The sequence below is a fragment of the Anabas testudineus genome, chromosome 8 (genome assembly GCF_900324465.2).
Source record: "Anabas testudineus chromosome 8, fAnaTes1.2, whole genome shotgun sequence".
Classification (NCBI taxonomy): domain Eukaryota; kingdom Metazoa; phylum Chordata; class Actinopteri; order Anabantiformes; family Anabantidae; genus Anabas; species Anabas testudineus.
In genome coordinates, this window is record NC_046617.1 from 3827236 (window position 1) to 3845118 (window position 17883).

Consider the following 17883-nt stretch of genomic DNA (forward strand, 5'->3'; position numbering starts at 1 on the left):
GAACGAACGAGCTTGCGCCGCACCGTCAAGGAAGTGCGGAGAAAGTGGTGCGCTTTTTTCAGTTGAGTTGGCTCATGTCAAAAGCTGACAGAGTTGCTGCTTTTATTATTTATACAGCCTGAGATAATATTTCCCCAAAGCACGGGGGGAAAATCCCGCCAGGAGCGACACGCCCAGTCTTTGAAAATGCCCCGGAGAAAGGTAAGGCAAATGTTTGCTGCAGTCAGCCGTTAGAACAGACTGCAGATGGTACAACATAACGTCATAGCTAATGTTAGCCGAGGTAAAGGTAAATAACAAGCCGCGTATTAAAGGCCAATCACTTACGAACAGAAATATACGTCTATAATTAATAATAGCAGCTGTAGATGTTGCGAGTTAACTGAGCTGTCGTTTTGTTTTGTTGCTAAAAGCTAATCTAACGTTAGCCAATATAATGCTGAGTTGCAAGAATGTGTTGTTTATTAAGTGTTTCTTCTTCAGAATGCAATCAGGAACACTTGGAAAATTTGAGCTTGACGACTTTTGGTTAGATTTCTAGCAACCGGTGGGAAGCACGGAGATGCTGAACTCCGTTAACGTCCCAAAAGGCTGCTTTAACTGTTGAAAGGGGAACAAGCTGTAACGTTAAAACTACTTGAGGTGCGAGGATGAACCGAAGCGGCCGTACCAAAACAACGCTGTGATTGGTCAGAAAAGGGAGACGCCCGGCGTTCATTGGTCCGACTTTCTCCAGCCCCGCCTCCTCTTCGGTGTTATTGGTCGTATGCAAACGCTGTCCTCAGCTTCTTGTTGTGATGTTGTCAAATACGTTTATCATAACATGAGCTAGTGGACCATGAGGGGGACAGGTTAGCATGTTCTCCTTCCTCTTATTCTATTCCCTCCTAACAGTGTAAAATGAATTCCTTGTTTATGACTATTAAGATGAGCTTAATGGCGATGCTTTAAATATTTTCACATTATTTTCACATATTACATAGTGCACACAAGGTAGTTTTCATTTATGTATGATCGGTTAACGGGCTATAACATCAGATCAGATTTCATATTTATACATATAGATACCCTCTCTTGCTTGAGGTTGGCTAGTGTTAGGGTAGAAGATGCCCATGATAGAGTTAGGTGGAGAAGGATGATTCGCTGTGGCGACCCCTGATGGGAAAAGCCGAAAGAGAAGAAGAAGAAGAAGATACCCTCTCTTGCTTGCCTATATTGTATTTGTTGTAACGTTAGTTAGATTTATATATGTGTAACCGTTCTATTTTATATCTGTTTTGTATATAGCGTTTTAGTATGTTTATTAGAAAAGAGTTTATTGCTGCCGTAACAACTCATTTTCAAAAATCAAGTATTTGGGCTATTATTAAAAGGATGGCTTTGACCCCCAATATTCGTCACATGAAGTGTTCGAGGCCCCCTACCCCCCCGTTTACCCCACCCCCACCCAGCCGGGTTTCAGTCTCTCTCGGTTTAGGATGAGCCCCTCGCCGTGTGGCGGACCGTTCAGCAGCCTCCGTGCTCGACAAACTGTGCTGCCAAATGCGCTTACGGGACACTTCCTGAGTTCGTTTGGTTTTAGTGAGTTGTTAGCTGATTATCTTCTAGATAAATAGCCGAGTTAACAGGTTATAACCTGGAGATTCACGCGTAAGGTTCAGCCAACCTTTGTGGTTGTAAGTGGGTTTGGTACAATAGATGCCGCGGAGTTCCTTTGAGAGATTTTAGCTTTACTTGTATTTACCTTCCTGACAAGTGCACCGAGATAAGAGAGGGTGCACAGCCGGGAGAGATGTCGGAGAAAGGGGTTAAGGCTCTTCTTCCAGCATGGGATCTTTGTTAGATTTTCCGCTGGTAATTAAAACACACACATTCTTCATGAAGTCACCTTTCCAGATTTTTCACACTGATCACGAGTTGTCAGTCCATGCCTTTTAGCTCCGTCCCGCAGATGGCTGATATCTGGTGTTGTTTCTAGAGGACCGCAGGAAGCAGCTCGGACGGGACAGAGGACTCGGATTTTTCCGCCGACCTCGAGCACGCCGAAGTTCCCGAGAGCGCGCACAGGCGCAGCAGTACGCGCTTGACCCGTGCGTCATTGCGCCTCAGCCAGAGCTCACAAGGTAAATGCACTGTGAAATGTAAAACAAAGATCTGCTGTAGGAGGTACAAAGAGTCCACATATTGTGGCATAGGAAGGAAGAAAACTAAGATTAGCATCAGTAGCCCACATGCTAGCATCAGGGCTCTAAAGCTTGATAGGTCATTCTTGCAATGAAGTAATACTAGGTTGGGTTTTCCACAAACCAATTTATAAGAATTAACATTATAGGCTTTAGACATGTTTTTATTATATACTGAATTAAATTGGTCACTATGACCAACTCTTCCTGATTGATCCTCTCAAGCTCCATCAGACTGGATGGTACATGTGTCAGTGAACAACCATGTTCATGTCTCTCTACAGGTGTTCTATGGTGTTTATGCTTTTACTACAAGTTGCCATTTTCGAGTCTCTGAGTGAGTCTAGGCTTTGGCTGGGCTGCAGGACAGTCACAGACTTGTCCTAAAGCCACTCCAGTGTTGTCCTGGCTGTATGCTTTGGAGTATTGTTGTGATGAAAGGTGAACTGTTGCCTAGTCTCATGTTGCATGCACTGTGGAGCAAGTTTTCCTTAAGCAGTCCTCTTTGGTTGCATTCATCCTTCTCCTAATTCTGTGCTTTCCTTGTCTGTAGTACTGAGAAGCCTCTTTGAGTTAAGTGAGAAGTACCACTGTCTTGTCATTTTCTTTTATAGGTAAAATATAGTCTATATATTAAATCTGTTTGCTCTTCTTCACTTGTAGTGAACTCCAGTGGTTACTTTTTTTAATCATATATATTTTATCACAATGTATTTATTATCATGGAGGATACGTGTACATGCAGTATAGTTTTGTTTATATTGCTCATTTCAATGAGGAAAGATGCTTTCATTCAAAGACCACAGGGAGACACCCATTTAAGAAGCGCAACAGTGGCCATTATATATGTGCAGCCATAAAGCATGAATAGATTCAGACAACCTGACCTCCCCCCACCACCAGTGCACAAACTCCACTCCCTCCCCCTGTGTGACCGCTTTCTGCTGTGGATGCCAGACAGGATTTATAACAGAGAAAGAAAGGGCGACACTGTTTCCTTTGCTTTTTGTTACTGGGAGAAGTTGGCAACACTGTCCTTGTCCTCACAGAGGCACAGCACAGAGTTTGATTCAGAAAGAAGTGGCCTGAGTGATTCTACCTTCTTTTCTCTGGTGAGATTAGTCTCTCCATAACGATTGAAGTTGTTCACAATAAGTAATTCTGTCGTCTTCTTCCTTATTTTGTGTTACTGCTCAGGTTTAAGGAATCAGTCTATAATTTTTAAATTTTAATTGTTAATTTTTAATGGGTCTATTGCTTTAAGTGTCTGCAAAAAATCTTTAAATATAAAAAAAAAAAGTATAGTTGCAACTTACAGTCATTTTCATTTCATCTGTTGATTTATGGACCTACAGTGAAAAACCTTAAGATACTATCACATAGAACAAAGAGCAGCAGTAAATTCTCACAATTTGTTAACAGGAACTAGTACATATTTGCCATTTGTGCTTGAAAAAAGGTTTTTCAGTATGATTTTCAATATTCTTTTGTCAATCTACTAATTATTTTAGCTCTATAAGGGCGCTGTCTCTAGGTCATGCTCAACTAGTAGAAAATAGCATTTAAAGTTGAAATAAAATATAGACATATTAGCAATAAAATATATCCAAACTAGAGTATTTTTTAAATTCTTAGTTTGGTTCATATGTTGTTTTTTTCTTTTCTTTTGGATGACTTACATTCTTTACTGTCCCTGAACACCTCACAACATGAAAGCATTCTATAGTACAGTTCAGTAACATAACAGTTGTAATTCACTTCTGAGTTTATATCTCTTCTCTGCTCTGCTCCGCTCCTCTAGATAACTGCAGTTCTCCTGCAGGTGCAGGTCCTGATGAAGGCGTGGAATCGGCAGCAGAGTCTGCAGCAGCAGCAGCAGTAGCAGCATCCGTCTTCTCCTCTGGACGCAGGATCACACGAAGCCAGCAGGGGGCGACAAACGCTGCAGCTAAGAAGTACCCACTGCGTCAGAGCAGATCATCTGGCTCAGATACTGAAGCTAATGGTGAGAGCAGCAGTGTTTCCTCACTACCTTAGAAATGTGATCTCTATATTAACTTAGCAATGCTATCAACATTTTGTGTATTTGATTCTCCCTGTTTGGTGTGTTAAAGCACCGATATAAGTTATTAGTGAGTAGAAACAGTCTGAGAAAAGTGAGGAAGAGAAGCGAAGGGAGAATGATGGAAGACAGGAGGTCACAGACTAAAGAAGAGTAAAAGAAAAGACTGATGAGTAGATGAGAGTCTAAAAAGAAAGCTGGCAGTGCAGAGAAAAGAAGGAGTGACTTGATGATGAAATGGTGGGGACGGGAAGTGCGGGTGTCTATGTGCCTCAGCTAATGTCATCATGCCAGACTGTGATCACAGTGTGTTCCTGATTATAAAGAAGAAAAATATGCCTCAGTACATATCTTAGGCTTGTGTTTTGTCACTAGAATGAATAAATAACTCTATGGTGACAAGGAGCTGTTATCAAAGTACCGGAGGTGACAGTTTGTATCCATTAAAACAGATATAGCTGCAATTAGATTGTTCACTTATTAAATTACGTGACCTTATAATGAGTTGTGTTGTGAGACAATAGTAAGAGTTGCGATATGTTTAATGATTATTATTGCCATTGTTTTATTGATGTCTGTATCTCAAAAACATGCATAATACAAAATAGTAAGATATTTAAAGCCAAAGCTAATGACAGCTTCAGGTTAGGTTGTAAAAAATGATTTAAAAAAATAAGAACAAATAGAAGTTTATTGATTCATTTTAAAAACATATAACAAATAAAAGGGAATTTATATCATCCCTGTAACCTACACAAAATATAAATCTGACCCATCTCTTTTGGAAATGATGGAAAAGGTAAATCATGGATTAGAGTGACCCTGGCTCAATAGGTAGGGTTGGTGGTTCAATTCCTGCCCCAAATATAATTTAACAGAGATTATTATTATTATTATTATTATTATTATTATTATTATTATTATTATTATTATTATTATTATTATTATTATTATTAAGGTTGCTTTTGTTTGTTTGCTCTTTAAACCATATTCTGTGGTTTTCCAATTCACGCTTATTCTACACCTAGCACTTGTGTTAAAATGAGTCAGTCATACAGATGTATGTACTGTATATATTTAGCAGTATTATGCTAAAATTGAAATGTGGGATTAGTGTTTTGCTGGTTGTGAAATAGGTTTGTGATCTCAGATTTAAAAAATTGCCTTATATCTTAAATGTATCACTGTAACTGGAAAATAGGGAAAGAAACAGACTGCACTCAGATTCAGCTGCCTCCCTGGCTAAGCTCAAACACTAGTCTTCTGCTGCAGTAACATTACTTATTACTATTGAGTTTCTCTGCTGGCAGCCACTGCTGAAGGGAGTGAACTCCATCTCTGTGTGCTTACATATAGCAGTCTACAGAGTTGTCCCTCAAGATAAATTTATGGCAAGAGATATAAATAAAAAAGAAGTAAAGTTAGCAAAACATGTACATGCTACTGTACAGGGAAACAGTTTCATCATGCACTCACTTTACTTCAACTGTATCTTCATTTATTATTTCCTCTCATTCTCTTTGTCCTGATTGGCACAGCAGACCTGAAACAGGGGGCAGAACGGGATGAGACCCCACCTCGCACTCCGACAGGCAACGCCCCATCCTCTGAGTCAGATATCGAAGTTTCGAGCCCCAGCAACGACCTCGTGTCTTCGAGTAATGATGTTGTAGTTTCACAAGAGGAGGATGAGAGATTGGCCAAGGAGCTGTCGCTCAAAGAGGCCGCAGCACACGACCTTTCCCACCGACCCAAGCGGCGACGTTTCCACGAGAGCTACAACTTCAACATGAAGTGTCCAACACCTGGGTGCAACTCTCTCGGTGAGGTCACAAACACCGGAAGGTTTTTCTTTAGTTGAGATGTGTCTTGCTCCTCTAGACCAGCTCGGGGATTTCTGTCTCACCTCCCCCTCTTTTTCTTTTTCTCTCAGGTCATCTAACAGGAAGACATGAGAGACATTTCTCCATATCAGGATGTCCTCTGTACCACAACCTCTCTGCTGATGAATGCAAGGTACACGCACGCACACACACACACTCAAAGGGATTCCAGGTTAAGAACTGAGTGTGAAACTTTGAGTCTGTGTCCTATTTATTTTTTATTTTTTTGTATTTTTACTTCGTTTGTTCTTTAAACAACCCTTTAGCTTCTTTAGTATTACTCATCAGTCAAACTAAGATTCCACAGTGGAACATCTCAGCCAACACACTTGGCTGTGGAGGAAAGTGAAGAAAACCAGCAGACTCTAATTGAAACTGTCAAGCTGCAATGCCTCTAGGAACATGGAGGTGGTTGCTACAATGTTTCTGCTGCAGGGCTGCTTGTGATCTGTTGGTGGTAGACAGTGTTGATGTTTTGTCAGGGCAAAGCATCGACGCGCGACAAACAAGCCGAGGAACGGACACTGTCACACCGTCAGGACGAGAACAGACACTCGACAAGAAACCAGGTAACACAGAAACATACAAGTGCATGGACACATTCTGCCTGTCTGTAAAGGAAATGTCTTTATAAACCCAGCTGAACAAGTGACTCCAGGTGAAGGTGGGATCCTGCCTCAGCTTCACCTCTGTAGATAATGATTAACTGTAAATCAGCTGTAAATAACTTATAAGGCTAATCTGTTGTATAATCTTTTCAAGAGTCACTAACATTTATAGTACTTTATTCAGCAGTATTCAGCTGGACTTCTTTCTGGTTGCTGTGGCACTTCTAATTTTTGTGAAGTGCTTCTTGTTTGCAGAACATGTTTATGTTACTTGTGTAGACCTTGATTGAGGTTAACCTGTAGAAAATTGCATTCAGTGGCCAAAGTAATTGTGTGAAAACTATTTGGTTTCCATTCCACAAACCTTTAGATAATATATAGAATATTTATGTAATGATTCAAAATGTGTGAGTAAGGCAATGATATTGTTGTAAATTACATAGTAGGTTCTGCACTCATGCAATTTCTAAGAGATCTGAAATGAAATTAAAATGGTATGAATGGATGTCTCTCCTCTCTTTTCCTCGCTCCCCCTGCACTGTCACTCTGCAACCAAACAAACACAGCAAAACAAAAAAAGGTTGCACTCTGAGCCTGCTTTTTTAAATTAGTCAGAGATGGAGGAGAAATCAGATTGCATATATACAGACATTTCCAGTAACCAGGTTTCTTAAGTGCATGTAAACACAGTGGAGGGCCTGCTGCTGCCTGCAAGCAGTCACAGATAAATGTTGTTCAGTGTTCCTTTTTTTTCTATCTGCATAAATACCTGTATGATAAATTTACTTAGTTAGCTATATCGTGATATAACTCTGAGGCTATATTCAGATTTAAGATTCAGAGCATTTGTCATATGCAAAGAGAAAATTAAATACCAAAGATATATATATATAAACACATATATACATAGCATTATAAAAGATATAAACTGGATAAAAAATAGAAGTATATAAACTATGAACAACTGTATGTGCAAGGTAAATATGCAGTTATGGCAATTTGTGCAAAACAGCCGCAGTACCCCAAGTAAACAGCATTAGCAGTAACAAAATGTCCAATGGGGTATTGAGTCCAACAGCTCTGTGGCATCGATGAGACTAGTCATGATTTAACGCATATACTGTAAGTGTATATGCGAAATTTCTTCAGACAGGGGGCAAATTATACATATACATAACACATAACATCTGAAAGCAGTGGAGTTATTATTATGAATCGTCATTCAGCCATTGTGTTCATTTTCTTCAGAAAGAGCTAAAACAGTGCTAAAATATGAATGTGAGCATTAATGGAAATTTAGATAACCCTGCAGGACATTAGTAGTATTATTGCTCTTCTTAAAAGGTAAACAAGTCAAAGTACTAAGTCTTTTCCACTGATACATTTGTGTCTTAGGCCCCAACAGAACGTCAGCTGCGCTACAGGGAGAAGGTGACGGAGCTGAGAAGGAAGAGGAACTCTGGCCTCAATAAGGAGCAAAAGGAAAAGTACATGGTAAGTGGGTAAGAAATGTATGTGTGCACAATACAGTCGATGCATTTGCTCATATTATTATTAGTTTGACTAGTTGTTTTTTTTCTGTGTCCAATAGGAGCACCGCCAAAGCCACGGAACAAGCCGGGAGCCACTGCTGGAGAACATCACCAGCGACTACGACCTCGAGCTGTTCAGGAAAGCGCAGGCACGTGCTTCGGAGGACCTTGTAAGAGAGAAAACTCATCTTCATCTCCCTCCCTTACTCTTTCTCCTTGCCTTCCTTTTTTGGTCCCCTCTCTTCTGCCTTACTCCTCTTTTTCTCTGTTTCAGTCCACAAACCCTCCTCTGCAGCCACAGGAGGCGTCTGACATGTTGTTGGTAGTTTTGGACAATCACTTATTATTGTTTCTTCTGCTTTTATACTTAATGACTCATCCAGGTTATATGACATTGTTATTTACTGAACCTGGCTTCCTATAAACAACCATAGCTGGTTTCTTTTCCCTAATTCTAAGCCTGTTAAACAAACGGTAAATGTTTGCTCTGTCTGCAGTTTTTCAAAACAATCTAAAAATTTATATTAATTAGACTTTTCAAGCTGCACTTGGTTTTGGTTCCATTGCAGATCACACATTAAGACCTTTTTCTGTTAATTCCCCATCCAATACATGATTTTATTGATTTACTTTTATTTATTTATTCATTTATTGTGACTCGTTTCCTCCACTGAGGTTTTCCTAAGTATGATCTTTGACTTGCCCAAACCTCTTCCCTAAGTAATTGAGATATTTTCCTCTTTCTCTCCTCTCCCCTCTGCTTACTTGCTGGCCCTCTCTTGTTTTCCTCTTGATACTTTTCCCCTTTCTTTTCCTACCACCCTGTCCTTCCTTTCGTGGCCTGTACAGGAGAAGCTCCGTCTGGCGGGCCAGGTGTCGGAGGGCAGCAACATGATAAAGACCATTGTGTTTGGTCGCTATGAGCTGGATACCTGGTACCACTCTCCGTACCCAGAGGAGTACGCCCGCCTGGGGAGGCTCTACATGTGCGAGTTCTGCCTTAAGTATATGAAGAGCCAGACCATTCTGCGCAGGCACATGGTGAGACAGCTTTTTCAAATGTGGGTGGATCTTCTCCAGTTTCACAAACTTCAAGTGCTCTTGTTTGAACAGAAATGCTCTGGCTTCGGTCAGCTTTTAGCTCAGCTCATCTCTGGTTATTGATGTAATGTTAGAAAAGGCACACGTTTGTCAGACATGCATTTACATGTTTCTACTAAGTCAGAGATTTTATCATTCAGTTTCCTGTTCTGTCTCTATCTCACAGATACATGCAACAAAAAGGGTTCCATTTTTAATATGTGATTTACTTTGTCAGTAGTTTGAACAGTTTTTATTCTCCTTTATTTCACATTTTAATTGTAAAAATTCTTCCAAACAAGCAGTTCTTCATTTTAGCAAAAGTGTGATTGATAACTGAAACCTAAAAAACTGAAGCTTCCAGTCAGTAATGTGGAAGCATCAAAGTAAAAATGAACTGTGCCACAGAATGACTCAGAGCTGTTGCCATAGTTCAAACTATAACCTTACTATCTCAGTGCCTAAGGCACTTCATAATTTTATTCCCAGAGCGTGCTGACTCTATTTAGATAGACAGTATAGCTTTGCCCTTCTGATGCAGTCTACACTGTTTCTATATTTAGGTGAGAAAAGCAATCTAAATCCAGTCACCAAATTGATGCTCTGCTGAAATAAATGGTTTGGACGTGTGCTCTGATACAGGTGTGTGGTTACAACACTGCCGTCTGGAGCAGACTGTGATGTGATGCAAAATTTGAAATCAAATATTTTAATAATAATATTAATAATACAAAAAGACATCAACAATAACAAAGCACAAGATTCAAAAACTCAAGGAAAAGATGATGCAGCCAAGAAGGAGGAGGAAAAAAATTTAAACCTGTCAGATTAGAGAAGTAAATTAAACATGAAAGAGCTTTTAGTCCATACTGAACTAAGTGAAATGCTTTATTAACTTGTACTGTATGTAAACTGTGGCTTTTACTCTTCTACAAAAAAGGCCAAGTGTGTTTGGAAGCATCCTCCAGGTGACGAGATCTACAGGAAGGGGAACATATCTGTCTTTGAGGTGGATGGAAAGAAGAACAAGGTGAATAAGCAGATCACAACTCGTCCTGAACCTTCCTCCAGAAGGTCCAGGATTTACTGATCCCTTTTCACATTCTTATCTTAAACCTCTCTCATTTGCTTCTGAGACACTCTGTTAAATGTGTTGAACCAGGATTCAGCAAACTCTGGAAAACTGGACAAATTCAGAAATCACTTGATTCAACTTGATTATTGCCACGTGTTCTTGATGATGTGTATGGGCTACATGTTCTGCTCCTTTGTTGTTGCTGGAAACCAAGAGGGGAAAAAACGAGTTGCATAAAACAGTGTCAGTAAAAAAATAACAATAATACAGCTGTCTGTGGCATGTCGGCAGTGTTACTACTGTGCCAGAAACGAACACGGTAAGTTTGACATGAAGTTGGACATTATTAAATATCTTGATAGAACAAATAGTTTGGTAACACTTTATGGTAAGGGTACATGAATGAGCATAAATTCAAGCATAATTTACTTGGGTAATCACAGTATTGGTCAGTTGTATCGCACTTCCTAGTTAGCTTCTAATTTACAATATCTGTGATGCTCTTCCTCACAGATTTACTGTCAGAACTTGTGTTTGCTGGCGAAGCTCTTCCTGGACCACAAGACTCTGTATTATGATGTTGAACCTTTCCTCTTCTACGTCATGACTGAAGCTGACAACACAGGATGCCACCTAGTAGGATATTTCTCCAAGGTAACCGGGGAGACGATAACAGAGCATTCTTGCGTTCAGCTTTTTTCTCATCGTGATTTCTTAAACAAACCTTAAGTAAAAATTTTTAGAGGGAACATTTTCTGTCAAACTGATGAAGTTAACGAACACGGATGAGCTACTTCTGGTCTGTACAGGCTAAATATCAACTCAAAATATAAGTAGCCTTAAGCACTGATATCAGCCTTTAGAAACAGTGTCAGTCAAACCTTATGGTTTTATTCTGCAGGAGAAAAACTCTTTCCTGAACTACAACGTCTCCTGCATTCTCACCATGCCACAGTACATGAGGCAGGGCTACGGCAAGATGCTGATCGACTTCAGTGAGTACAGACATCTGTTGTGTGTGTCCTAGTACGTGTTTTTTTTTTTTTCCTCTCGTTAAGTACTGTACACAGTTGCCAGGGATTCTGCACAGCACAATAACAGCTGATTAAGGAGGCTGTCTGCAGTACTAGCCCTTCTGAGAAAACCTCCACATACTCTTGTGATTTGGGTATTATAGTCATTAATATTGTTATGTTTTTTTTATTTCTACTTTATATCCTTATTTCCATTTTTGCAACAGTGGGGAAAAAATGCTTAAGGAATAATAAAACCAACAACCAGCTTGACCTAATCTGTCCTTTCAGGTTACCTGTTGTCCAAAGTGGAGGAGAAAGTGGGTTCACCGGAGCGCCCACTGTCTGACTTGGGCCTTATCAGTTACCGGAGTTATTGGAAGGAGGTGCTGCTGCGCTACCTGAATAACTTTCAGGGAAAGGAGATCTCCATCAAAGGTCAGAAGTGGACCACCTACTCCACAATTATAGAAAGTGAAAGGAACATTTCAGGAGAAGGGGGAAAGTGGTGGATGAAGATCTCAGAATCATTTCAGAGTTATTTCCACTCACACAGTGGGCATGTGATAGTTGACCGTAGTCTTAGTAGTAGTTCAAGTGCCGGTTAAAGGCCGAGACAAAGGTGATATAAAGAAAGCAACAGTGTGCCTTCATCACCACTGGTTCTTTGATGTTTGCTTAATATGTCTCTTTCTTACATGTTCTGAAACAAAGCAATGCTTTGAGTGAAATGCTAAATTAGCTGGGTGAACAGTCCCAGTGACAATGCTGATGTAAGTTCACCATCTTAGTTTAGCTTTAAAAAACCCAAAGTCTAGCTGATGCTGATGGGAATGTAAGATGTTTGCAGGTATTTGGCCATAAATTAAATTACTGAGCTAATTAAAAATTCAAACTGATCATGGAGAGTGAAGAGGCCACCAAAGCTATTACAGTTTATCCCGAGGGAAGCGTCACTATCAAATGTCATTCAGTAGCTACTGAGGAATTTCACTGTAGAGCAGTGTGGTGGACTGAGTGACACTGCCATTGACAGAACCACGCTGATGGCAGGTACACAGGGTTGTTACTTAGTCAGGTTGCTTATATAAAACTTCTTGATCACAACAGCAAAACACAATAATCACAGAATGTTCTCCCGTTTACTCTTACATGTTCTTTTCATTCAGATGCATCAGACTGTTGTCTGAGAAATTAAATTGGCCCTTTGAAGTTTTCTCATAATCCAACAAAAGTATTCTTTACATTTAATGAATGACCTTGAACACAAAAACACAAACTCTCATGCTGATGCTAACTGATGCAAGACACTCCAGAAAACTGCCTCTTTAGCAGCATTTCTTTACCTATGGCAGAGAACCATGGCCTCAAACTTGGAAATGCTGACTTCATTCCAGCTACTTCTCTCAGAGCAGATGTCACATACCACTGTAAGCACTGCTCAATTTAAAATAAGTTGAATGCTAATGTTAAATGTGGTGAAACAGATGGCCCAACGTAATAAACGCTGTCACTAATTACTTCACAAAACACATGATGCCAATTTAATTGATTGACTGAATGATTGAGAAAAATGAGTTCAAATAACAATAATAATCAATAACAATTCCTTAAACCCAAGACAAGCAGTGCCTGGCTGAAAATATTACAGTATGCTTTTTATTACCAATATTACCAAACTCTGATGCATAAACTACAGAAAGTTTCACATTTTCAAATATCATCTACTTACAGGTACTGCTAATGCCAGAAAATATCCAAATATTATTTTTGTCAATAGCGCGCACGACTATTACCTCTAGACACAGTACTACACACATATTGCAGCTTTACATGAGTTACTTTTAACAAATAACTACGCTTCACTATAATTCACAGACCTTATTGTCACAGTAAATAAGGAGGTAGTGAAAGCGTCAAAGGGTCAGACGGCAACAGCGACAGTGTAACAAAACAACAAAGAATTTAGTAATAACACTCTGTTCCCTCACATCCAAACCTGTGTTTGTCCTCCTTTTTATTTGTTTGTTTGTTCATTTTTTTTCTTTCTGCTTGCACATTTGAATTTGGGAAGATGTTTTCAGCTCACACAGAGTAATACAAATAAGTCGTCACAGTCTACATTCAAAACGCACTCTCAGCGTATTGTCTGTCATTATCTGTCGTGCCCATAGAGATTAGTGAAAACATGACATTCTGCAAGGTGAGTTTGTTGCCACTCTGAAGCCTTTTCATCAATTCTAGCTACACACGGACATATCAGAAAGAGCTACAAGAGAAAACAAGACAACGTGACACACACCCAGAACTCCACATTAATGAGAGTCCAGATACTGCCAGCTACTTTGAATATGTGTGAACACAGCATTCATCTTCTGAGCCACCCAATCGTGATCCCACCACCCTGACCTCCTGCCTCTTGTCTCGCCATGTGTTCACAGAGATCAGTCAGGAGACGGCAGTGAATCCAGTGGATATTGTTAGCACACTGCAGTCACTCCAGATGCTCAAATACTGGAAGGGAAAGCACCTGGTTTTAAAGAGACAGGTAAGAAACAAAATTATGACATTTCAGAGTCAAGAGTTTCGCAAAAGTTAAAAAGTCTTATATTAACATTATTACAGAATACACTGCCCGTCCAAAAAAAAATAAAGTTAAACACTGTAATATTTTGTTGGACAGCTTTTAGCGTTGATGACAGAACACTTCTTCAATGTCACAATAGTTATTTCTGTCCAAAGGTGCATTCATTTTTTTTATCAATATCTTGTATTGATTATGGGAGAGTCAGACCGCTGCGCAAAGTCTTCTCCAGTACATCTCCAGTTCCCCACTATCCTTCTAGTTTTAAACAATGCGTTGGTCATGATGCCTGTTTAAGAAATGAGAAGCTACTTTACTTACTGCATCAATGAGGGTTAAATAAGTTGTTGCCAGAAAAATCATCCATGCACTAATTATCCAATTCGAGGCCCAGAGAGATTCATTATTTGATTGATGATTGCAAACAAATAAAAATACACAACTAAGGTGTTTTTTTTCTTCCCTATAGGACCTAATTGACGACTGGAAGGCCAAGGAAACTAAGCGTGGCAACAGCAAGTCCATTGACCCCACAGCCTTAAAATGGACTCCGCCTAAAGGGACATAAAGGAGCTTCCTGTGACACTCCAAAATGCACTCAAACACAGGCAGACGCTCCTCCGTACACTGTCATGCTCACAAAGCCAGAGCCTCAATCATCACACACGTACACACACATTTACATGAAAACGCTTTACAGCACAGTAAGGTACACGCACAGTCAGCCGTTAGTCTGGGTTCAAGCTGTCACTGTTCTCAACACAGGAGATGGACCTCAATCCAGGAGAAAAAATATAAAATAAAACTGAAAAACATGAAGGAAATGCAGCATGTTCCAGTATTGACTGTCTGAAACTGGGACGTGTGTGTTCAGTCTGTAAGATGTGCCTTTGCACAATTAAACCAAACTGTGGTTGTTTTACTTCAGAATTGTACAAGCAATGCGTGTAAATAATTGAGTTAAACTAAATATAAGAAAATAATTATATTTTAGATGAGATTAGAAGCAGTAAGCATTGTATCCGAAGAGAAACAAGCATCTACAGCCTACTGTTATTTTGGTCACATACTGCAAAATAGCGGGTAGTGCAGTAGCAGCTAGTGAGATCAGTCTACGCAGGACGACCGCCGATATCCTCAGAACCTCATTTGTTATGTGAAAAGTAAAAGTCATTGTGGATTGTTAGCGCACCTCCTTGCAGATACTTCATTAGCACAGACCACCAGGCACAACAGCTAATCGGATCTGCGACCGCCAGTATTGAACCTGCAGACGGAACACAGATCGGCAACACATTGACTGAGGCGGTGTGTTTTGGCAGACAAAGACCAGCTGGCTGTCGTTATATACACCTCGACCCACAGGTCATGAAGTCTCTAGGAGACTTGACCAGATTTTACTACGCGACCCAGGTCACCTGACTAAATGGAGAATTCCCACTCACACTGGAAAAGATGTGAAAATGAATTTCTTTCCTTGGGAAAACCAGGAAAAGGTCAAGAAGTATTGACGTTCAGTAATCACCATGGATACCTTCTTGCTGCAGAGTGATGAAGCATCAGTACGAAGAGATAAGATGATCTGTGTAAGGCAGTGATAATGTGAGACTGAACAGTGACAGTTTGAACCCAGATCAATTCAGTAATTCAGCTTCAGTCTCATTGTGCCCAGTATTTAACCCATCTCACCAGTCGATTGGTTAAACAGGAAGCTATAGCTGCCATTGGCCCTGTTACTGTTATGTCACCACACTGGGGCCTTTTGTTACCACCTGTCCCTTTGTCTTAGCGTCAGTCGTGTTATTTCGTGATGTCTGCACTTATCTTCTGAACAGCGAAGCTACATGGGAAATCTCAGCTGTAAGGAGTGTGGGAGCTCACAGACATGTCACTGTATCATCTGTGTCCTTCGTATTACGTTACAGTTCTCAAATTTGATATTTTTCCTACCTCTAAGGTTGAACCACTGTATGAAAGCTAGGATGGCCCATTTTAAGCTTCGTTTGTTTCTTTCTGTGTGTTAAATGTGAAAAAATATAGTTGTTTAGCCAGCAAACCTTTTTAAATAGACTTTTTAAAAATATACTATTTATATTCTTAAAAAAAAAAGATGCTCTTACTGTGTAGAATGTAAAGAAAAGTCCAGTAGAGCCATGTTTACTCTATAGGACCAGCTTGTGATTATTAATATTTATCTATAAATTGCTTGTAGAATTGAATGTTTTGAAGCTGGATGAAGAATCCAAGGCACCCACCACCGCCATCACTAAAACAGACGTTTCATTTCAGAGGTTCATCTCCATTCATCAGAAGTGACATTCGATTGAACCCAAACATGTCACTTTTGCGCTTGTTACTGCTGTTGCAGGCAGTTAGAGAGATACAAGCACAAGCCTTATGTGTTAGACCAGTTAGCATGGTCAGCATCATTTCTGTTCATTATAGCCCTTTGTGTTTTATAGATTTCATTTTACGGGCAGTTTATATATTTATTGATTGAATTTAGGACTTTTAGAAGGCAGTGTTATTAAAGGAATAGGTCAGCATTTTGAGAACTATACATATTAACTTTGTTGAAGATTGACACTACTCTCACTATTACCATGGATAAAGAGCTGGTCTAACTAATATGTTCGTCATCTGGTTACTGATCTGCTGCATGTATACACAGATTCACATTAATTATGTTGCTAAACTGCATGTAAACGTGTTCTTGGTCACCTACGTAACCTGGTTTCTCTGAGTAACTAGCGTGCTTGCAGTACTTGCACTGAGCGAGCTTTAGAGGTGCAGGTAGGTGGATTTTGTTGCCTTTCAACACAGCCAGCTGTTTCCACGTTCCCAGACTTTGTGCTAAGCTAAGCAAATAATGGCAGCTGTGTTGTACAGCACAGAGAACAGTATTAGTCTTCTTAAATGTTTCTGTCTTCCCCAAAACGCTGACCTATTCTTTTAAACGTCGCGCATAAGCTGTAACAGAAGTTGGCCTTGAAATTGGAGGTGTGTGCCCAACAATGTTAGATTAAATCAACTACTTGTCAGAACGCCTTTTTTTTGTTTTGTTTTGTTTTGTTTTGTTTTGTTTTGTTTTGTAGTATTTTGTCACAGTTTCAAATGTGAAGGAACTATTTTCTGTTCCTTTCACTAACTATAGCCTAAAGCTGTTCTTCTTCTTCTTTTGTAGTATAAGAAACGTTGCCTTCACGTTGATGAAGTTGAATGCAATTTCTTTCTCGTGTCTTGTTTTTTTTATAGTGATGTTTTCTTTCTGCCAAATGTGGATTCATTTGTATCATGTATGTTCATAATCTCTCTAATCCTGTGGGTGGTTTTCCTCTCTTCATTTAGATCTAACATGATGGAGTTCATGAGTCACTAGTGGACTTAAAGCACCAGTAGTTAATATATTTCAAAGACTTTATCCTAACTCTATTTATTTTAGCACCAATTCTCAATAAACCTCTCGAAAAATGTACTACTGACCGAAATTACTAATGACGTTGAGCGTAGGGATTGTTTTTTTTTTTTTTGTTGTTTGTTTTTTTTTACCTTTACAGAGTAGTGCACTTACTTTTGATGGAAACAGTTCTAAAACAGTGCTCCTGATCATGATGATGTTGTATACGTGACTGGAGCAATTTTGTTGTTGAGTGCACTTCGATGATGGAAGAGATGTCGTGCTTCAAATCATCAGTGGGAAACGGTCAGGTTTTGGTTTTAGTGGCTCAGAGGTGAAGAGGCTGGGCCTTGTTGAGCAGAGCACTCGCACAGGAAGATATCCATCACAAGGAGACAGAATATGTTCTCACCAGAGCTGAACATTTCTCTTGATCGAGAACGGCTCGATAAAACCGTAATTACAA

General features: G+C 39.7%; 1 protein-coding gene across 5 annotated transcripts; it reads left to right on the forward strand.

Annotated features, from left to right (window-relative positions):
- Positions 1 to 17495, forward strand: LOC113153425 (histone acetyltransferase KAT7-like). Of its 5 annotated transcripts, none has more exons than XM_026347067.1 (15): positions 1 to 201; positions 1979 to 2123; positions 3985 to 4188; positions 5784 to 6068; positions 6179 to 6261; positions 6611 to 6697; positions 8132 to 8230; positions 8328 to 8438; positions 9118 to 9309; positions 10289 to 10378; positions 10937 to 11077; positions 11325 to 11418; positions 11728 to 11874; positions 13878 to 13984; positions 14490 to 17495. In XM_026347067.1, exons 1-15 carry the CDS (start codon positions 187 to 189, stop codon positions 14586 to 14588), a joined length of 1899 nt encoding a protein of 632 aa, XP_026202852.1. In that variant the 5' UTR covers positions 1 to 186; the 3' UTR covers positions 14589 to 17495. The 5 variants fall into 5 exon arrangements, with proteins under 5 accessions (XP_026202852.1, XP_026202860.1, XP_026202869.1 ...); XM_026347075.1 differs by having other exon boundaries at positions 5787 to 6068; XM_026347084.1 differs by lacking the exon at positions 1 to 201 and adding an exon at positions 1206 to 1854 and having other exon boundaries at positions 8328 to 8417.
- Positions 17496 to 17883: the final 388 nt, after the last annotated feature.

Coding starts and splice junctions, on each gene's coding strand:
- LOC113153425 (XM_026347050.1), top strand. CDS start 1,828: ATGGGATCTTTGTTAGATTTTCCGCTG. Junction 6,698..8,131: donor GACACTCGACAAGAAACCAG/GTAACACAGAAA, acceptor TTTGTGTCTTAG/GCCCCAACAGAACGTCAGCT. Junction 8,439..9,117: donor CACGTGCTTCGGAGGACCTT/GTAAGAGAGAAA, acceptor TGGCCTGTACAG/GAGAAGCTCCGTCTGGCGGG.